At 39.5% G+C, this 22,377-nt stretch overlaps 1 protein-coding gene across 2 annotated transcripts in view; it reads right to left on the bottom strand.

Annotated features, from left to right (window-relative positions):
• The window catches only part of klf8 (Kruppel like factor 8), a 41,961-nt gene that overhangs the window by 6,078 nt on the left and 13,506 nt on the right, over positions 1 to 22,377 (bottom strand). The window contains exons 1-3 of one of the 2 annotated variants that reach the window (XM_055179647.2): positions 14,735 to 14,881; positions 14,302 to 14,406; positions 3,712 to 4,174 (exon numbers count right to left, since the gene is read on the bottom strand). In XM_055179647.2, the coding sequence (XP_055035622.2) occupies positions 3,712 to 4,174; positions 14,302 to 14,352 (514 nt within the window). In that variant the 5' untranslated portion in view covers positions 14,353 to 14,406; positions 14,735 to 14,881. Of the gene's footprint in view, positions 1 to 3,711; positions 4,175 to 14,301; positions 14,407 to 14,734; positions 14,882 to 22,377 lie in introns of those variants that run through there. The other variant, XM_055179646.2, reaches the window with a different exon arrangement.

Genomic DNA, 22,377 nt, shown 5'->3' with positions numbered 1-22,377 from the left:
GGGCGGGCCAAACCGTTATGCTCTACAGGGATGGGTGTGGAACATACATTTGGACTCTAAATATTGATGGTTTTCTTTCAAAAAAATAGTTTCCACAAAAACATCAGTTCCTATTCTTACTTTTCTTCTTTAAAAAAATTCTAAAACAAAAGTTAGCTTTCAAACTAAACTGCGCTGGGTTGTTTCTGTTATCTGTTTTATTAGTTATATGGCACTATTAAAAAAAACAAAGTTGACCAAAGTGCTATACATAACAATTCCATATTAAAACTCACATTGATAGACAACCACACAATTTAAACACTAAGGGCGGTTTCCCGGACAGGGATAAGCTTAAACCAGGACTAGGCCTTAGTTTAATTAGGAAATGTAAGTAGTTTTAACAAACATGCCTTACTAAAACATTACTTTTCTGCATTTTGAGGCAAAACAAAGAGCACTGGTGTATTTTTTAAGATATGTCAGTGCAAGTTGTTTTCAGTTTGGACAGCTCTTACATTTTTTTTGCCTAGGACTAGCCTAATCCCTATACGGAAAACCGCCCCTATATGCTCCCAAAATTAAATAAGCTTCCAACAGTGTTCCCACACCTTAGTTAACTTCAAATTCAAGGACCTTTCAAGGACTTTTCAGGTCCAATACCCTCAAATTCAAGGACTAAATGTGGGGACACATTACAAGTGAGAGCAAGGTTACATCGTGGTACCTTTTAAGATACATTGTTACAGTTCCCTTTCGAGGTATTTCGCGCTGCATCACTGCGGTGACACTTTGGGGACGCCTCTAGGGGTAAGTGCGTCTGAATGTGTATATCAAATTCAACCAATGGTGAGGTTTAACGACAAAGACAGGGTGATGCAGGAGCCAGGAAGTATATCGCTATCTGAAATATTGCCAAAGATGGTGTTACAGGGATGCAGGAAGTATGGCAAGGGAGACGCAGCGTCTCGTTCCCTTCTCAGGGAACAATAGTTACATACGTAACCCGAGACGTTTTCATGTGTCAAACACAACTATTCAAAAAAGCATTTTGGTATCAATCAACATTCGCATACAGAATATATATAAACATTTAAAACAGTTTAGCACGTGTACTTAAAAATTCTAAAATTTGTATAATATTATCCTACACTACAAATATTATGGATTTTTTTTTTCAGAAAACTTCTGGCATAAAATAGATTCAAGCACTATCAATGACCTGTATCTGTGTATGTATATTTTCAAAAACTTCTCAGGGCCCCCAGATTTACAAACTTTCAAGGATTTCAAGGACCCGTGGGAACCCTGTTTCAAAAACGTATTAAATATCAGCAGAGCCAGACGGAATCTGCGGACATTTGCTTTTCACATCAATATTTTTTCTTTTAAATCTGGGAAATCCTGCAGTATAATTATAAATGTGATATACATGAATCATTATAGACGGTTTCATCGGACGGACGTGATACACGTCTGGATCTGAACTTTACTTCTGGTTTTGTTTTTGTAATGGTCTGACTAGTTGCTAAACTGATCTCTTGAACAAATGCCTCGTCGAAAATAACAAATGTTTTGTGTGTTGTTTTTTGCTTGTTGTATAAATAAACTACGTTTAAAGAACTTTGTTGTTATTTATTCTTAGCGGAGTTTACCGGAAGTTATGTGCGGACCACGACAGTCGCTTCTTTATGTTGTTACTGCTGAAACCGTCTATAAACTTTTTTTAAGGTTTACGATACAAATACTTCTAATATACAAAACCAAATGATGAATTAAACTGAACTAACATGAACCAGATAATGTGCATGTCAAGACCATAGAATTATATTTTGGATATAAAATTACATATATTATTATTGTCATACATCATAGAAAATAACTTGTGCTAATACATCCTCAGGATGAATATAATGTAAATATAACTTTAAATTAAACATAACAAGAGCACTCGTCTTGTAAACAGATTTCAAATGATCATATGCTGACTGTCGCTTCACATAGTTGACAGAGACGAGCGAGATCTCCTTAACGCCGCTGTACATTTTATTTAATCTCAAACGGCTCGTGCTCTCTCTCATTAAAAACTGTCATAGCAAACAGCACAGGCTGCTAATACTACCACACGGAATGTAAAATCGGAATTCTGAGTTTTCCAGTTTTTTTTCCAGATAAAACAAGCGTACTGTTTACTCTTTCAAAATCTATATATGATAAAAAGAGTTCGCCAACTGCAAGATGGTTGACAGTTTGCTTTCTGTTCCATGTTAAGAGTCCACCTCCATGTCTTTGTTATTCTGATCTTAAGATATGGCTTTTGTCTCTTTCATGTACACCTGTAATCTCCAGAGGAAAAGAGTCTTTTTATAGAAAAGCAATAGTTGTAAATCTCACATTAACAATCTGCCTGCAGCTTTAAGTCTATAGTTTAAATGGTGTGGGACAAGTTAAATGCCAAAGTTTAATAGTTAAAACTCTTAAAGAGTAACGGGGTTACAGAAATCCTAAACCACAAGCAGTATGTGAGTAAATCCTTTAAGTATGAGCAGTATAAACTAGCTCCAAAGTATTTGTACCCTGCCAAAAATGTGTGCCCTGTACAGCCTACATGAAAACCGTATGAATGTTGATGACGTCATCATCTTTCCTTAACTTGTTTGTTAACCTGTACATTTTAGGCAGGACTCTTGACAGTTGTAACTAATAACTTCCCACAAATACCATTTATTGGTTTAGTTTGGCAAGTCGAGCATCCCTCCCAAAACGTCTTCAATTAGAAACAACAGAAAAGGCCTCCATGATTGAGACGATTTAATAGCAGCTCACTCCGATGAAATGATGCAAGATTTGCCTCATTATGTTTCCTAATTAAAAGTTTAAGCCAGTTTCTGCCTCGCCCTGCAATCGTCTTTTGTGTCTTTCGTGCGTGTCCACATACGTGTGGGAAAACGTGTCTGTATGCTGATAGCTCAACTGCACTGGCACAAAACGGTAAGAGGGCGAGACCGAGGGTGTGACTGTCTAAAGGAAACCGAATGACAGAAATAAAGGAGGTCAGATGATCAGCAGTTCCATATGAAGAGTTTTAAATAGAGATGACAATGTCTGTCCTAGGCTCATATTTGCATTCTTGTCACAACAAAGCCGCTGTTCGTGCATAACAATGGGAACATTTTGAATCGTGCTACGAGCTTTACTCATTAGGAATGGGAAGAATTCTGATATTACCTCAAGAATTGTTTTTTTTTATTACAAACCTGAAGAATTGCATTTGCCGCCACTTCTGTCGAATGATGAGATGGTTTTATATTTAAGCAGAATAGAAATAACAAATCAGAACAAACATGTTGTTACCCGCTCACATTTATTACATAAATTTGCTCTCTCACTGTCTTTTTTATTGCATATAACCATACTTTAGATTGTCAGTGATGCATCTCATGCCAAGGTGCGTTTGCATTGACAGTGTGTCACGTCATGACAACTTTTAGTTACGGTATTTCTGGTTTACGATTTCTAACCCAACTACTCATGTTTATTCAAGATTTTATCTCAAAGCTATTATGTAGACTTATGTGTTAATGGAACACCCAGAGGTTCCAGCTCATTGGTCAGCGCGCACACGGTTGCCACCTGACACCGGCGAAATGTGCACTGTACTAAATTAAAGAACAGCATGAGAAAGGGAGATAGAGTGGTGGACACATGTGCAACAGGACACGGACATCTCACCTGATCCCTCCGACCGCCCGTCGCTCCCGATGAGAGGCACGGTGATGGCGGCGGTGGCCATTCCGTCTGTGGGTAAGGTCGTGTAGACCACCGGTAAGGACTGGACCACCACGGGGATAGTTTGAAGCTGTCCGACTTTACTGGGCATGGTCACGGAGGGTATGGTGTGGATGACGTGCAAGATCTGTTGACCCCCGATCCCTTGCGTAGACGCTAGGATGGATCCCTGCGTCAACACCGTCGGGATGGTGGCGCTGGCCGTGATGGTATGGGCCGGCAGGTTTGCGGAGGTGGAGGTTGCCGTGGCGACGGGAAGGGATGGGCGGGGCTTGTTGAGAGACAGGTCAACGGGTTCCGTCTGGTCGTCATCGGCGGGTTGAATGCTGATGGCGCACAGCGGAGGGGGCGAGGATTTGATTGCGAGGTTCGTGGGCTCGGGACAATCGTCTAAAGGCTCCTCTTTCTGAAAACAGAAGACATTGAGAAAAAAAATGAGGCTATAAGATAAGGAAGGAACGTATGGGGTGAACGAGGCAAGGAAAAGATTAGAAGAGGGAGGGAGGTGATCAGCTTATGATTATGCAGCTCAGCTGTGCAGCAGCAGCTTCACAAACACAAAAACAATGGTTGGCTAGATCGAACTGCAGAGAAGGCCTGAACCTGGCCCCCATCCAGTTCAAAACAGCCAAGCCCAGGAACTCACATTTATAAACAGACATACAAAGACAGATTAGACCTCTGATTGTGTTTGTGTAGTTACTCCCTCTGCAGCAAGACTTAACTAACCTTGAAGGAATCGTTTTATTTGGTTTCTTCAATAAAAAAAATGAGATATTTGGCCGAACGTCCAAAAAACACATTTCATACAATTGGAGTATGATAACGCTAAGATACAAAAAGTAGTTCATATACCACTGGTTCTCGACTGGTGCAATGTTACTGCACGCCGAGGTCGAAGTGCTGCAAACTAAGCGCTCTTACGCCATGATTTGATATATTACAATACAATGCAATATGATATATTAATATAAATATAATTCTAGCGGCAGAATAAGGTCAGGAATTATCCACGAAACCATTGTAAACATCGCCAAAGTAGAGTTCTGCCAGGAATCTGGCGGTTTAAGTGACAATAAAATACTGTGTATTAGTTGTGTATAGATCGCAAGTGCCCAAAACTTGTAGTTTGAAATAAAGCTGAAATAAAACTAAAGAAACAACGTCATATCAAAGTCCCTTTAGAGAAGTCGCACCACAAGACGTCCATCTTTGCAATGTTACTTAAAGGATTAGTCTACTAATTTTCAATATTAAAATATGTTATTACCTTAACTAAGAATTGTTGATACATCCCTCTATCATCTGTGTGCGTGCACGTAAGCGCTGGAGCGCGCTGCGACGCTTCGATAGCATTTAGCTTAGCCCCATTCATTCAATGGTACCATTTAGAGATAAAGTTAGAAGTGACCAAACACATCAACGTTTTTCCTATTTAAGACGAGTAGTTATACGAGCAAGTTTGGTGGTACAAAATAAAACGTAGCGCTTTTCTAAGCGGATTTAAAAGAGGAACTATATTTTATGGCGTAATAGCACTTTTGGGAGTACTTCGACTAGGCGCAGTAACACCCTCCCTCTCCCATTATGAGAGGGAGAAGGGGAGCGGACTTTTCAGGCAGAACGTGACCTTTAAATTGACTTGCTAAACTCACAATTTACATTTTACAATTCAACAATTAAACACAACTTTTGTTTCTTAAAGGGACACTCCACCTTTTTTGAAAATAGGCTCATTTTCCAGCTCCCCAAGAGTTAAACATTTGATTTTTACAGTTTTGGAATCCAGTCAGCTGATCTCCGGGTCTGGCGGTATCACTTTTAGCATAGCTTAGCATAATCCATTGAATCTGATTGGACCATTAGCATAGCGCAAAAAAATAACCAAAGAGTTTCTATATTTTTCCCTTTAAGCTCAAATTGCACAAAAAAAATCCTATTTCGAACTGCGCATGCACGCTGGTTGGCAAGCGCCTTACAAAACTGTGTACAGAGCCCCTCCCACAGAGAATCAATTAATGATTGGTTCTTTTAACTGGAAGGTGGGACGTCTTTTGCCAGAGTGGCCAGTATTGAATTGCCCTCCTATTCATAGTAATATACAAGTGATCAATCTTGTTAAATCCAATATCTTTAGTCATATACATCTGAGATGGTATGAGGTTGCGTAAATTAAAGTCTTATGACATAAGTCTATCTGCTTAAAAAAGCACAGCTCTCAAATCCCTAACCTTAACTATGAACAATAATAGCAATCAGTTGGTTTGCCAAAGCAAGCTTCACTAGAAGTTACCTGTGGTCACCCGCTACAAACGCCTCCATGCCAATTAGGATAAATAACCTTGTGCTGTTTTATACAGTAAGCTTTTTTCATGTTAGAGCATCCATGCACAAGGGAATAAAGAAATGTATGTGTCCCTCCCGTCAAGTTAAACTATACCAATAAAACATCAAGACAGGTATGAACTGAGGATGTAAGTAAAGGTGTTAGGTGGAAAAGAGAGCGCAGGAGCGAGTGGGCTAGGGAAACAGAGAAAAAGGGAAGAGTGGGTGGGAAAGGTCTTTGGTTGCCATGGAAACTGGGAGGTATATCAGCTGACTCATTTTTCCCTCTTTCACTCCATCCCGCCCGCTTCTCTCTTTCTCTATACAGTTCTCCACCCTGCCACCTCACTCTCTCCGCATCCACTCCACCTTTTCTATAGCCGGTGTTGTTTTTACATTTGTCTAACCAAAACATATCACGCAAAGGTGTGGCACTCGAGTCGAGAAGACGGCATCGATAAGTGACCCAATTATTACTAGCGCGCTGTATGGGTTGTTAATTGAGTGTGTTCAATATCTATTAGCAGTTGTAGGCCTGCGGTGGCGAGTGAATGTTGTGATAAGGACCAGGCTTGCGGCTGTCATTACGAAAACCAATTCTATAGATTTTGTGTCGAGGCTGCGGGATTTTTCACACTGACTTTGAATTGAGGCTCTGTTAACTGGGCGAAACAAAGAATTGAAAAAGCACCACGCTGTTATAGATCAACATCAGAATTGTAAGGTGTATTCAAAACTTTGTCAAGACAATGTCTTGCTTTTGGCCTGTTAGGATTTGCAGGTGTTCCAGGGAAAATAATAAAAACATTTGTGCCTAAACATAAAAATGACCAACCAATAAGAGCATACATGCTTAACATATAGGATTTCAGACCAATGAGATTTTACTATAGGGTGGGTGACTCAACGTTATGTAATGGATGTAGAAACCAAAACATCCTGACTTAATGCTTGTTGTGGCTGGTTAGGACAAAAATTCAGATTGACATGAAAGAAAGCTCCAGGTTTTCAGGAAAATTAAAGCTTATGGTACAGGTTAGCAGTGTATGTGTGTGTGTGTGTGAGAGAGAAAGACCATATTTTATTATCTATCTTATTTATGCTTTACCTTATTTAATACTGCCAACTTGTTTGTAATTGCAATGCTGTATTTTTCTTGCCATTACTTGTTTTGTGTATAATGCTTTGGCATTGTTGTAACTAAACATAATTATCCCAATAAAGTACTTTAGACTGACATCGATATAGACTGTTTTATTACACGTACACACACGTTGCCGAAATTACACACCTGACCTGAAGTTTACTTCCGGTCTGTGCTTGTTTATCGGCCTAGATATTGACTAAATGGACCCCTGGAACAAAGGCCATTTTGCCTTAATTGATAGACAGTAAGTAATTGAGAGATGACAGGAAAGTACAGGGTGGAGAGAGGGGTATGGGATTGGCAAAGGACCTTGAGCCGGGATTCGAACTCGAGTCGCCAGAAGTGCATTTGCACCATATCTCGGAGCACTGTCCACTACGCCATCGGCTCCGACGGGGTGCATGATTTTTGAGAAAGCTTTAGAAAAGAGAGTCGGGACGAGTACCAAAACACACTTGTGGCCAATGAGCAGTAAGGGGCGTGTCTACTAACCGACATCGTTGTCTGGGTTGCGTATGTGTGGGGCGGGTCTATCAAAAGAAGGTCCATATTCTATTGGGGTAGGGGCGTGTTTGTTCGGACGATTTCAAATGTCAACATTTGCTTTCAGAGATCATGCACCCCGCCTTTAATCTGTCTCTTTTGTCCACTTTGATTTCTGTCCTGATTACGTTGAGGGGGTGGTCTGTGGAGATGGGGCGAGTCCTTTTGCTTTCGTTTAAACGCGAGCGGGTGAAATGACAGGTTTACACTGACGCAAACTAATATTAGATCAGAGTCCGCTGCTTGTGTTGTTAGTAAACATGCTGAATAGTGTTTTGTACGTGTATATGTAGGAGCTTTCTTTGATATTTCAGGGCAATTGATGAAATAAGCTTGCGCAACTTTCACAAGCTCGCAAAATTAAATTAATGAAAGACGCGGAGATCAGCTGCTTTTGTTTTATCAATAAAAGCCTAAATATAGCGCTGCACACTGTGGGTTCATGCTAGAAGTCAGAAACGATATAAAACATTGTGCTCGGTACATCACATTAGATAATTAGGCGGAGGCAGTCTTTTGTGGCTGCTTGAACTCATTTGTCCACATGCCCGTTTACACCACAAAAGGAAACCGATCGAATGTGTTTTCGACTACCTCTGAATGTGGTCAAAAGTGTACGAGCTCAAAGCGTTTTACACCTCGTTCACACCTGTCTTTAGCGTTGTCCACTTGTGATTCGATCGACCACAACGCATCTTAATACCAGGCGTAAACTAGCCTGGCTCCGCCCTCCTACGTGCTCCCGCTTAATTTTCATTTCGCTTCAGTACTACGTCTGGGACTGTTCTGTAGAGTTTCGTTTTCTCCTGCAAAAATCTGCAGGACCAATCAGTGAACAGAGGGGGGTGGCTAAGAACGATGACGTTGAGGTCGTGCGTCAGTTTGAGTTGTAGTTCAGTAATGGCAGTGGAGAAAAGCGTGAGAAAAGCTATTCGGTCCGTTGTTGCAAAACTGCCAAATATACAGAAGTTAAAGCCGGAGCAAGTACCAGGTTGGCTAAGTTTTGTTTGTCCGATTATTCTTACTTGTTGTTTCCGGCCGGTTTCGGCGCATGATATACGTCACAACCAAACGTTAGCGATTGCGTATGGCAGATTCAGAGTGACTCTGGGCAGATCCAATAGTTTTAAACTTCAACAGAGGACCCTCCTTAACGGAAGTAACGCTTTGCAATGGAGCGTGGACAGACTCTCTGTACAAATGAAATGAATGTACGAGAGTCTGGTTGGACCAGGCTAGGTGTAAACAGTCTCTTAGAGTAAACTAATATTTTTAAGTTGAATTAACTCAAATTTCATTTTTTTTTAAGTTGAACCAACAAATCTATTTTAGGGTGTAGGGAAAGAGCAGTTGAAATGGTCACGTATTTGTCAATCTTGTTAGAAATAATAAGAGTATGACTCTACACTAAACCTTCCAATGACAATTAATCAGGGAAAGTGGCCATTAATATTTATAATGCGGTTGTACATTTCATCACAACCCACAAGACTTCAATACAAATAAAACTAATTATTACAACAAAAAAGGACAGTTTTGTATCTAAAGGGTGCATATTAGTTCTTCAAAAGGTACATTTTGGTAACTCAAAAGTTACACATCTCTACCTAAATGGTACATTTAAGGCCTTTTTAAGTAACCTTTGTACCTTTGTTTCTGACAGTGTATGATGCAATGTGCTAAGCTAAAGGTTGGGGGTGTCAAAACCATTTGGCCTGAGGACCGATTCGGGAAAAATGTGCCCTTAATGATAGCCAAACGTTATCATGCTGACATTAACCACACAAGCTAAAAGACAACTAGGCCACAACCTGAATTTACCAGCTTGAATAAGCCTTCTTAAAATGAACATGAACACAGTAATAAATTAAACCATTAACTTTCCTTTGCAAATAAACATGATCCTTAATGAGTGCAGTCAATTAGCTACAGACAGAAAATACAGACTCTGTTTGTTCTGCATTTCCTAATAAAAAAATTTTTTTTTAATTATAATTTTATCTCAATAACAGCTGTTATGCCGAAATGATGTCATTGTTATATAAATATCTTGACTTTATGGATTCATCAGTCTTTTCTCTTTTAGGAAAAATGTGATGGATGCTTTTACAGCTGATGCTTCTAGATCATTTTCATTTCCCATCATAAGCGGTCTGGCGTACTTATGTGTATTATACCCGCATGCGTCTCACAGTGACAGATAATGATAAAAATCCCCTTCATCCGCCGACTTCACAGAAAAACGTCCTTTCTAGATCTCCCAAAATTTCCACCTGTCAAGTTCATGGACAACTTTGGTCCTTTTTGCCTTTTTATGGCTGGCCACAAGCGAGCTAACACGTTTTTGAGAATAAGAAACAGTGATGCTGCTGAAACCGTTTGTACTGTCACTGGTATCCTGAGCACAGCCGTCTCGTGTGAGACACGGAGGTCACTCGATGTTTAGCGTGCAGCGCGTCCGTAGCGCTTGCTGGGACTTGCCGAATGGAAGCGGGCCAAGATCAATTAAAAAATGTACACCATTGCGCAGGCCGGATGCCTTGTACTTGACACAGAAATGCTAAATCACCAAGTCCTGGAACCAAATGTTAGGTAGTCTATACAAAAGCAAAGCAAGTTGAGTAAGTTTAGCATCAATGTTGAGTAAAGCAAAATAATTACGCAAGAGTACATTACAAGGAATTTCTACATTTAGATTTTAATGCATTTGCAGAAACTGTGCATTCAACCTATTTATTTATCAGTTTCTGTGTTCCTTGGGATTTTGCAATGCTCTACCAAGTAAGCTAAGTGACCCTCATAATTTCTGCTTTTCCTGAATAGTACTATTTTTTTCCAAGAAGAAGCAGACATTTCCATAGACTTGGTTACTAAATTAGGTATAATATTGCAGCAAGACCTGCTATCAGATTTTTTATGTAGCATTACATTTCTGAAGTACTGATACTTCTGTAATGAATACCACCAAACATCTATCATGATTGTGATTCATTCATCATGGTCTATTTGCTATCTTGTCATGTTGTAAAGATACATTGGGTTATCTTCACTATACCATCTTTAAACTAGGGGAACATGCGCTTCATTAAAACCCTCTCTCTTTTGTTTCTCTCCAGTCCCGCACTAAACATTTGTCATCGTTCTAACAAGACCTCAGTATAACCCATAAAGCGTTCATAGGCAACCAAACCCCTATCTAACTCACTTCTTGGGTACATCAATTTAAATGGCCATTAGCTCTCCAGATTCATGCTTAAAGTAGAAACCAGCATATATCCTTGATGGTCGAGTTGGTGAATGTCAGACTCTCCTGCGGGTCCAGACTGCATGTTGTGGCAGATGTTTAGTCATGTTGTTTGTAAGGGTGTGGTGATATAGATGATAAAACATAGGAGTGGAGAAAACAACAGACTGAGAACGATATTAGCATCTGTGTTTGCGGCCCAGCCCATCGCTTATGAGGGAGTGTCACATGGCCACTCCCACAAACAAGATACCAACCATGAGCCCTAACTGGGTAAAAGGGAATCACACATGCAGCATGCAACGTTAGCAAGGTGTGTCCAGATGTTTTTACATATGAACCGCTCCATGGTGGGGAATTAGTACGTTACACTGGTTTTGAGAAACAACTCCATAAACAAATGCCTTTAAGTGCTGAGTTTCGGAATACTTGGCAACCAACAGTAAGCCCTTGACTTCCTTTTCACAGTTGCCCAGCGTATCAGATTGCGCAGGTGATATCAACCAAACAGCAGATTTTAACCGTCACTTAGGCTTTGGTGCGCCAAGGTACTTTTTCCAAAAATGAAAAACGTTGACCTTGATAAAAACGTTGCGTCCCTAGACAAAAATAGATTCTTTTGGCCAGTAGCAAAGCTTTTCTAGAATAAACAGTGATTGTGAGTGGAGTCTTTATGTAGGGCTGGCTGGGCGAAAGCGCATTAGACACAGAGAAAGCTGTGTGTGTGTGATGAAGATGAGGATAAAGGGTGTGGAGCACATCTTTGTGCACGAATGCTCCCCTTTAGCACTGATGTAAGTGTGTTTTCGTGCGTACAGTTTAGTTGGTTATGTACGGTGTATGTGAGTCTATCTACAGCCCTGCAGGTATGTGGTGGTGTTCAGCGTGTATTATGGCTCAAGGAGTGTTTTGTGAGGTAGTGGGAGTGTTGCGAGGGGGTGGGGTAGTGTGTTCGTGTGTGAGTACGAGTGTGTGTGTGTGTGTGTGTTGAGGCAGAGGGGTGTGGGGAGGCTACATCACAGCCGTTCCAACTCCCGCCAGAGCCTCGTTGCCATGACTACAGGAGAACGGAAGCCTCCCTCGATATATCCTATTAGGCCTTGGCGCGACTTGGAAGGGAACATAGAAGAACCGAAACGGAAATCGATAGAAAAAGATAAGCACGCAGCACTAGCAAAGTAAAAAAATTGTGCTTTATCTTCTTATCGGGTTCAACTTCGGTTTGTATGATGACATTTTAGTTTGCTATTTGACTCCGTCAACAGCATTCCTTTTGGAAGAACATTGCATTCGCGATGCAAAGATTATGGGTACGATTCGAGGGAACATGCATACAGATAAAACAATGTATAAATTGGAATGGCACTTTGGATAAATGTAAACTGTTAGCTATCAATTACTATTTAAATTCCTCCAAAAAGTGCTTTCAAATATTTGTAAAGGAAATAAAACGAGGGTTGCATAAAAACTAATCGCAACTAATCGTTTGCAGAATAAAAGTTCTTGTTTACGCCATATATGTGTGTGTATTGTGTATAATAATTATGTATATATAAATACACACACATGCATGCATGTATATACTTAAGAAATGTTTACAAGTGCATATACATTTTAATATTTATATTTAATTTATTTTATACATAAATATGTATACTTAACATATACAAATAATTGTTTCTTAAAATATAACATGCATGTGTGTGTATTTATATATACATAATTATTATACACAAGACACACACATATATGACGTAAACAAAAACTTTTATTCTGCAAACGATTAGTTGCAAATAGTTGTTATGCAGCCCTAAATAAAACGGCCAAAGAATCTTTTAAATCTTGACTTGATCGAAACATACGTTTTTAGTAAATAACAAATATGTCCATTCAATTTACCTTCTTTCGAAAACACATTCTTAAAACAATATTCCAAACAAACTTAAAATCTCCAAAACACCAAGTTAAACTTTTCTAAGTAGATGTAAAAACATTTTTATGTCGTAAGCTTCAATAAATGGTTTAAAGGTGGAGTGCATGATCTCTGAAAGCCAATGTTGACATTTGAAATCACGTAAACAAACACGCCCCTACCCCAATAGAATCTGGACCTTCTTTTGATGGAACCGCCCATCTTTCAGACGAACACATTTTCAGTTATTTTAGTAAATGTCCTCGCTCTTCCAAGTTTTATAATGGTAGAAAACAGGGATCAACAAACAACTTCTAACTTTGAACCCCAAAAAGTGCATTCATCCTGCACATAGGTTTTCCACACGGCTCCAAGGGGTTAATAAAGATCTTCTGTGGGTTATCTTTGCGATTTCGTAAGAAAAATATCCAGATTTCGTTGCCGTAGGTACGGTGCATAGTGACTCTCATGAATCGCGTGAGTCCAAGATGGCGTGGCTACCATAAGCAAGTTATTATAGTTTTAAATATGGTTATTTTTTCTTACAATATCATATCGTTTACCCACAAAAGACCTTTATTAACCCAATGGAGCCATGTGGATTACTTCTGTGAAGAATGAATGCACTTTTTAAGGCTTTAGAAGTTGTTCCTTGACCTCTTGAAAGTTGTTGTTTTCTCCCATTATAAGCTTGGAAAAGCAAGGACAATACTCGTCTGAAAGATGATGGACATATGTATTTCGGATTGCTTAAGAGGGAACATCATGAGGTAATTTTGATATTTTGCTGAAGTAGCAATTTTAAGATGTGTTTTGGTCGATCGGATCACAAGTGGACTATGCTAAACACGTGCATATCGGGATATTTTGTTTGTCAATACTGAAACGATCTCAAAAATCCAATATTTTATCATACAAGATTCATGGCAGTCGTTTTGTTTTAAGTTTACACCCTGAATGCTAGAAAACAGTCTTCTTATCTCTAAACTTCAAGCGTGACAGGAAGTACTCGCACTGGGGCATGCCACTAATGTTAGTGTTAGCAACTAGTAATGGAGGATAAAAGTACTGTTAAAGCTCCCATACAAAGCTAAACCACTAATGAGCACCAGGTCAAACATGCAATCAACACATCTGCAGAGTAAAGGTTCAGAAACATCCAGGTCTTAATAATGAAAAGAAGATCCAACTTTCCCCCATTCTAGAAGGACCCCTGACTTTATTCCCATGACACTGTCACCACACCCCTTCCTATAACTCTAGCCTTCACAGCCCCTTATACACAAATCTCCATCCCATACTATGAATTTCAACACATCCCCCCAACACTCACATACAAACACATTACAAAAGCCCACTTACCACCACACACGCCACCTCCTCTGGCTCTGGCTTGATCTGTATGGATGGCATCTCTTCAACAGGCTCAGAGGTGGCTGCAGTGGATTTCTTCGGACTCGTTTGACACTGAAAAGGAAGTAGAAGAGAAGAACGTTTATGAAGAATTTAAAACATCAAGGTGTCAAAAGCGAAATGATATGAATAAAGCAAAACGGAAAAGTCGCCACAAGTGGTGAAAATTAATAAACTTCACCCGACCAATGTAAAAAAAAAGTTAAACTCTTTAAAGTTTGAGTTAGTTGGGGGAGGTTGAGGCAAAATATTAGGTAAGAAAAGAAAAAGACCCTTAAGAATAAGGAAAGACACAAAGGAAGAAACTAGGATATCGCTCAAATCTAAATCACAAGAATGGAGATGTAGAGTTCCTATTTAGAGAAATATAACGCAGCCTAACCTGGTTTAAAAACTGACCAGCTGAAGAAATACAGAGGGACAGAAAGAGCGAGCGAACCAAAAGAAGGGAGGAGTATTCAGCAATCCTGCGTCAACTAAGCCCAGAGTCACACCCAGTTCTTTACATTTGAGTAGAGAGAGAGAGAGAGAGAAAGAGAGAGAGAGAGAGAGAGAGGTCCAGTCTCACACAGCAGACCAGCAGTATTAGTAAAGAGAGAGAGAGAAATGTGGTAATGCTTAGGCATGGGGGTGGGAGACTGAGATCATGTGACCCAGCTGCAGCAGATTCCACAAAGGGGTGTGGCCCCCCAAAAGCTGGGGTGTGGCCGTGCTCAATGTGCTCCTCCCCCAACTTGGCACAGACACACGCTGCAAACACATGCACTAATGAAACAAACACATATGCATTACTATAAACAGCTTATGTTGTTCTTCGATGGCTGATAAATACCAGCGTAGCCAAATGATTCATGTGCAACGGATGACGGCAGGATGTCTGTAAACAGATCCAAAACGAACACTCGCCAAATGAGAGTAAATCAAACTGCTAGTGGCCAAATGGCGGGAAACTTTAAAAGAAACGGCAAGAAATTTGAAGAATACGAGATGACCCTTGCTTGCAATACGTGACACACGCAAGTCGAAGACTTTAACATATCAACAAATACCTGCAAGTGGTAGAGCATTGCATTAGCAGTGCAAAAGGTCATGGGTTCGAACACAGTGAACAACATGTATAACTTGTAATGCACCGTAAGTCACTTTATATGAAAGCATCTGCCAAATGCATAAATATAAATGTAAAGATCTATGATCAAAGTTCATTTTTATGACACCTAAAGGGTGTCCTCTGCTGCTCCATTTGACCCACCTAAGCAAAAATAAAAGACAAGATGACTTCACAAAGACGATCTTTGCGTTTATACCCCCAAGATGTAGACCCCAGGACGTGCAATATTTATCAAAATATACACAAAAAACAGCTACACTGTCCTATTGTCATAGATACAATGAATCTTTCACCTGTAACAAATTTTTGACTGGTAAAAATTCTTAATTCGCTCATCATTTGTGGCATAAAGTTAACTGGTCTTAACTAACAAAGTTTAGATCAGATTATTAACATTGAGTATCTACACTCTTCAACTGCTTAAATACTCTTCACCCAATCTTTCCCAGAGATGACGATGATGATGTATGTTGGTTGGGAAGCATTATCAAAGTGTGCATGTGTGTGCAAAAGTTCCCTTGAGAGCTTGTGAAGTGGGTAGTTCCAGGAATAAAAGAGGGTGGGGTGGGTGTGACCCCAGCCCCTCTACATCCCAGCAGGAAGTCATGGAGAGAGAGGGGGTTCTTGTTACTAAAACAGGGAATGTCAGGGATTAGAGAGAGGAAAGTAGAAAGTTTAGAAAATAGAAAACAGAATAGGAAAAAGAAAAGATGTAAAGAAGATAGAGAATGAATGGGGGTGGGGGACAGAAAACCATCGCAATCTGGGTCATGACGTTCTCTCTCGCTTAGTCGCTCCCAAGCCCCTGTGGCAACGAGTCTCCGCCCCAGTGCAGTGTGGGTAGAGGGGCCTTCTGGGACTGCATAGCTCACCACACACGCCCTTCTGTCCAACCCTCCTTCCCCGAAGAGTCATACTCACTGGTACTCACATTTAGGGAGTACTGGCGCCAGTGGAGAACTTTAACAATCCTTCAATCTTAACCTAACAATCCTAATAATGTTTAGGCTTTAAGAAGAGGTGCAGTCATTTGGATGATGACAGAAGTTCCAATAGACCACACGGTATAAAGCTAAATGTTGGTTTAAGTGGTGCAATTCAAGGTCAACAATGTGTTATTTTGATATTTCTTTTCAATTTGCAAAGAGTATTGCAATATTGAGTAAAAATAACAATAATAAGGATTGGCAAGGAAACTATCAAACAAAAAACAGCAACGACAATGATTTCACGTATGCTGAGTTCACACCAACCGCGTTTCAAGCGTCAAAATCGCGTCTACCTTGCGTAGTTTGCCGCTTGAACAATTTGGATGCATTCGCGCGTCTTCAGCACCGCGCCGAACGACCTCCTGACGCGCGTCAACGCGCCTTCACATTGACTTAACATTGAAATCACTCGCGCTTCACGCCTCTACCGCGGTTGGTGTAAACAGTATTATGGTGAGAGCGCCAGTTATTTACATGTTAAGTAGCAAAGTTGCAAATAGACATCCCTGCGGCATGTTCCACGCGAATTGAGCGTTGACGCGTGATCTGCATTTTTGAGTTGAAAAATCTGAACTTTGCCGGATTTTCGCGCCACGTTAACCAATCAGGAGCTTGCTCTAGCCGTAACGTGATTACAGGAAGCGAGTGGAGGCAGAAAAACCAAACAACAATGGAGGACAATCATCATCGTATACGAGACATCTTCGTAGTTTTACAGGAATTAAAAGGATCTTTTTTGGAAGAAAGTGAGTGAGGAGGTCGAACAATTTGGTAAGTATACTCAATTTGAGCTACATAAGCCCCTCCCATAATGCAAAATTACATGTGCATGTCTTGAATGACTAGACTTTCACGCGCAAATAAAGCGAGTAAACTCAAAATGTTCAAGCGTCCAACTACACGTGAATAACACGTTTTTTCTACCTCTTCCGCGTCTGGTGTGAACGCACAGTTAAGTTTGTAAAAACCCAATCATACCACCATGACACACCATCTTTTGGGTACAATTAGGGAAAAATATCAAGGGCTTTCCAGTCTTTTTTGGCAATTGTCAGTTGACTCTCAACTAAGACAAGCCAAGTCAAATCTCAGATCTGCAGAAACTCTTTTGAGGTCGTTCAGCGGTTTCTACCAAAAGACCATGAGGCTTACTAAAACCAAAATGGGATAAACTCATTATACATGAGGCCCTGAAAAGGAAGTTAGAGGACTTCGGTTGCGATGGGGCAAACGTCTGTTCAGACGTCCGTGTTGCACAATCGTGTAACCCGAGATTGAAAATGGGCTCGTGCTCCATACCGAGGCTTGGCCGAACTGGACCCCCTTGGAATAGTGTACAGGGGGGTGTGGGGGATTTTCTGAGCAGTGTGGGACAGTTTCCCTAGCAGCAGGGAAGGTGGGCTGGGTCTCTCCACCTCCCCTGCTGTTGTGTAGTGTTTCTCCGCTGTAAGTACACAAGTTAAACCTTTGCCCAAATTCCAAAGTGCAAGAGCTGCCCCACTCTCAGACCTGCTTTCTGTGGGTGATGGAGACAGATGGAGGTGGGAGGGATGTATTTGCCAGTAAGAATGTACAAATGTTTAACTGACGAGATGCTTAACTAATGATGTGTTGGACAACGAAGAAAGCCCATTCTTTTAACCCCAACAAATACCAAAAAACTAGATCCCAAATTAATTCCGGTTAACACAGCAAGGGTGATAGATGTGGATGTCATTTGAGCAGAAAAGTTGTGAAAGTCCAAGAGGAGAGAGGACACTCACTGTATAGAAAATAACTTTTCTTCAAAATATGTTTGTGGACTAGAATCTATGACAGTTTGTAAATAATGAAAAAATTGTAATTTAGAGTTAAATTACGTTTTAATGGGAAATCAAACATTTATTTGCCCATATTGAAAATGGTTTACCAAATGATAATGGGAAATAGATTTGGGATTTATCTCCCAATAAAGCACTTGAAAGTGTACCACTAACCCATCGCATGTTCTTTTGGATAATCATCCAACCATCACTCAAAAAAAACATTTAAAAGAACAAACTTTTCGAAAACAAAAATCTCAGACGTTTCTGTTTCAGACATAAACAGATGCAGTGCCAGAGTGCTCGGCACATAAACCAGTATTCAGACATTGGCCTACAGTTTGGTACACTGCTCCATATCTCCAAAGAGGAAAAACATCATGTGAGAGGCTCAGCTTTCTTTATCTCTGACAGAGTAAACAGAAGAGAAGATGACAGAAGGAAACAAGCTGATGTGTGATCCTAACTCTCAGAAACTTAAAGAAAAATTACAAATTTTTTGGTTACTCCAGCGTGTACGTAAATAACATGCACATTTTTGTGTCCGGCGGAATTATGTACTATAAAATTAAATTGATATGGCTTGTCACTTTATTCTATAAAAGCTATTTAGTTAGTTAAGTATAATAAAAAATAGTATTTTTTGTTTGTTATCTTCACCTTGTAAAATGGCAGGCGGGGCAACTGTCCGTACAAATGAGTAGTTTAAGACAATTGTTAAAAATGGTGTTTAAATTATAAAAATATTTGTAAAAAAAAGATATTTTGCCTTTATTTTATGTTCAAAACTTTTCTTAAACAAATTGCACAAATATCAGTAGTTGTTGGAATGTTAGAATAATTGAAAAACTTTTGTAAAACAATTTGGATGTTCTCAATTTTCAAGGTACAACCGCAATCATGGGCCTTTTATTAAGAAGTTAACAAGTATAAACACTAAACATGGTTTCACATCATCCAGTGTACCCGTGGTGGTCTTTATGGCCGAATGAAAAGTTCGCAGATTTCTCTTCGATACTGAAAAAAAACTAATGTAATGGGTAGGCTGGAACATATTTGGTGTCAGGTGGTACAACCAATGTAAAACTATTTTATCAAACACATTTTAATTATATTTTAAAAGCATATTTATGAATTTGATATCACAGCCACACGCATCAAAGAAGTAGTCTGTTAAATGTAAATTCATTGCAGATGTCCAGTGGTGCAACCAGAAAGTCAAAGGGTGCAATTGCTATGAATGCCCCTAAGAAATAAAAAAAACATTAAGCAAATAATTTATTTTAATAAAAGCAAGCTAAGGTTGTCTATAATTGTTATTACACTTTTTTTTATAATTCTCAAATGTTTGTTTTATATTTAAGTTGTTTTACACCTTCAAACTATTTTCACGATCATAAATGCCAAATATCAAATAAACGAACACGGAGCATGACACAGGGAGCGCATTAAAACTTATCTGGCAAATAGACAATGATTGGTTGTAGCACCTGACATTTTTTTAATGCGGATATCAAAAATATTGTAAAAAAATCATTAAAATGTTGTTCAATAAAAAAACGTTTTAAACACATTATCCTTTACTAAAAGATTTTTAAAAAATGCGCTTTAAGGAGCTTGTTTTGTAGGGCTGGGCAAAAAAAATAGTTTTTTTTCCGTGGTCGATTTTTTTTTCAATTTTATTTCCGTAACCATTGAACATAAGATTAACGTTAATCTAATTACTAGTCTTCTACACTAGATGTCACCCTTTTTTGCCTTGCGCGATGTTACCAATTAGCGAGAGGCGAGCCTCTCATTCATTCATTCATTCAGTCTATATTATAATATAATATAATATTTTATATAATCTATATTCATTGAGTTGAATCGAGTATAAAAATCCAGTCGAGAATCGGAATCGAATCGATCTGGAACATCTGAATCGATACCCAGCCCTATTGTTTTGTCACTGACCAACATAACACTTTTGTATGCATTTAGGAGCTTACAAGAACAAAAGTAGTACAGTATTACTAAAAAACAAACCTTGTTAAAACTAAAGATTACAATTAAAAAAAGACAAATCCTTTAATATGTCCTGCCCCTTACCATGCTTAACTTCCTTTATCAATACAAATATAGTCGATGTATATATAGCTATGCATAGTCGAATACGAGGCTGTTTCAATGGGTCTTTACACGTCAACCACTAATAATCAGTTCTGCTGTCTTTAAAACTTAAAACAAAGTCACAGGAACCCCACATCAGAGATTGAAATCGATGTGAAATCAAACTTTGATGCTCCAAAACTCATAATTATAGACATTAACCTGGATTTCACAGACAGGGTAACATCTTTTTTATTGCTCAACTTTTTCGCTATAATATTTGTATGCAATAACTGGTGGCATGGGTGTAAATCTAACCAAATTCTTAGGAACTGGCTGACAAGTAAACGTATTTAGCCATTGCTTTTCTCAGAGTCACTCCACGACACGCATTGCCAAATAAGGACCGTCTACAAAAACAAATGAGATGTTCCTTCAGTCTTCACAGAGGAAGCCTGACTTTGCAACACTTTGGGGGGGTGGAGCTGGTCTTTTTGTCATGAAAAAAGTCTATAGTTATGTGGGTACAGGTCTGTGTGCATGTGTACATGTTTGCTGTTGCTGTTTTAATATGTCAGAACGGTGTAATTTTAATGCAGTCTGTTGAGGCCTAGGGCACATCTTGTTCCGTGTACCAGCCAGCGCTGTCACCGCGTCCCTCCATATAATCAACTCATCGGACCAAAAGCTAAAAGAGAGAAAGAAAAAGAGTGGAGAGAGAGAGAGAGGATACACATGTAAGGTCACAGCTGTGCAGGGTGTGTGAGGGGGCTGAGCAGGCAGAAGGTTCGATGACACACACACACCGAGTAGTGGCTGTGGTGCAAGAATTCGGTACAACCCTCCGGGTCATTATGTTACTCTCTTAAAGGTACAACGTCACTCTTGGCCAAAGACCTCACTGTGTCCAAGGCTTCTTTCCTTCACAGTACTATGCTCAAAACATGACTGTGTACCGTGATGCAAATGTTAGAAGCACAAAGGTCATGGGTCTAATGCACTTAAGTAGTATTGGATTGGAAGTCGTGTTCGCGTAGCTAGTTTAAGCATTGTGTTAGCATTGCATATGTTGTGGGTTCAATTCCCAGGGAACACAGATACTAACAAGCATGTACACCTTTAATGCACTGTATAGAACGCCAAATGCATAAATATAAATGTAAAGTGGGGTTGCAAGATAAATCGGAATATCATACATATCACAATGCTATGCATGCAATAACTGCTTTTAAAAAAGGATGGATTGTAATTTCAGCCTCTGAAATTTTCGGGGCCAAAAATTGGTTTTCGAGCGAAAGAAAAACGTCCGAAAACATAACCCGAAAATAAATGATGCTCCGCTTCTCAGACTTTAAGCTAATGGCAGCGGTTATCACAGCACAACACACCAAAGCACGATCATGACAGCTATGTGCAAATACTTAAAGGATAATTCTGGTATTTAACACTTTGAGTCTCATTTCTGGTTTGTTTTGGATGAACTACAGTGATGGAGACAGAAATTTTGACAATTGGTCTTGTCTTGACTTTTCGACTCATTTAGAAGCGTCTCTTGACTGCTTCAGAACGGAAGCCAATGGCCATGCACAAACACGTCAACAAAACAACACTTAACGTTCATTTTCAAAACTGTACTACTTACCGAGTGGTTTGTGGTGTTCGTTGATGATTAAAAACAAATATATTGGCGCAATGTATGATTTTAATCCGTGTTATTTGCTATAGTGGAACTATTTTTTCAGATACCTCACAACCGCGTATATACTTCCGCTCTATATTTGAGTCTGAAGCATGAATGAACGTAGTTTAACAAACTGTAATAAAACGGTAGCATACTTTCAAAATCAAGTTTATTTATAACACTTACACCATCCAATATGTTTTTTTCATCGGCAGAACAATAAAGAAGGTATTTTGCAGAAACCCCAGTATTGAGGTCTTGTGAAGCAAATCAATCAGTTTTTGCAAGAAACTGAACGTTATTTACAACACTATTAGCGTGAATGCCAAAGCAGGAAGCGCGCTTTCCGTT

The sequence above is a fragment of the Misgurnus anguillicaudatus genome, chromosome 9 (genome assembly GCF_027580225.2).
Source record: "Misgurnus anguillicaudatus chromosome 9, ASM2758022v2, whole genome shotgun sequence".
NCBI lineage: Eukaryota > Metazoa > Chordata > Actinopteri > Cypriniformes > Cobitidae > Misgurnus > Misgurnus anguillicaudatus.
The sequence above is the reverse complement of the archived record's forward strand: the minus strand, read 5'-3'. Positions and strand labels throughout refer to the sequence as shown.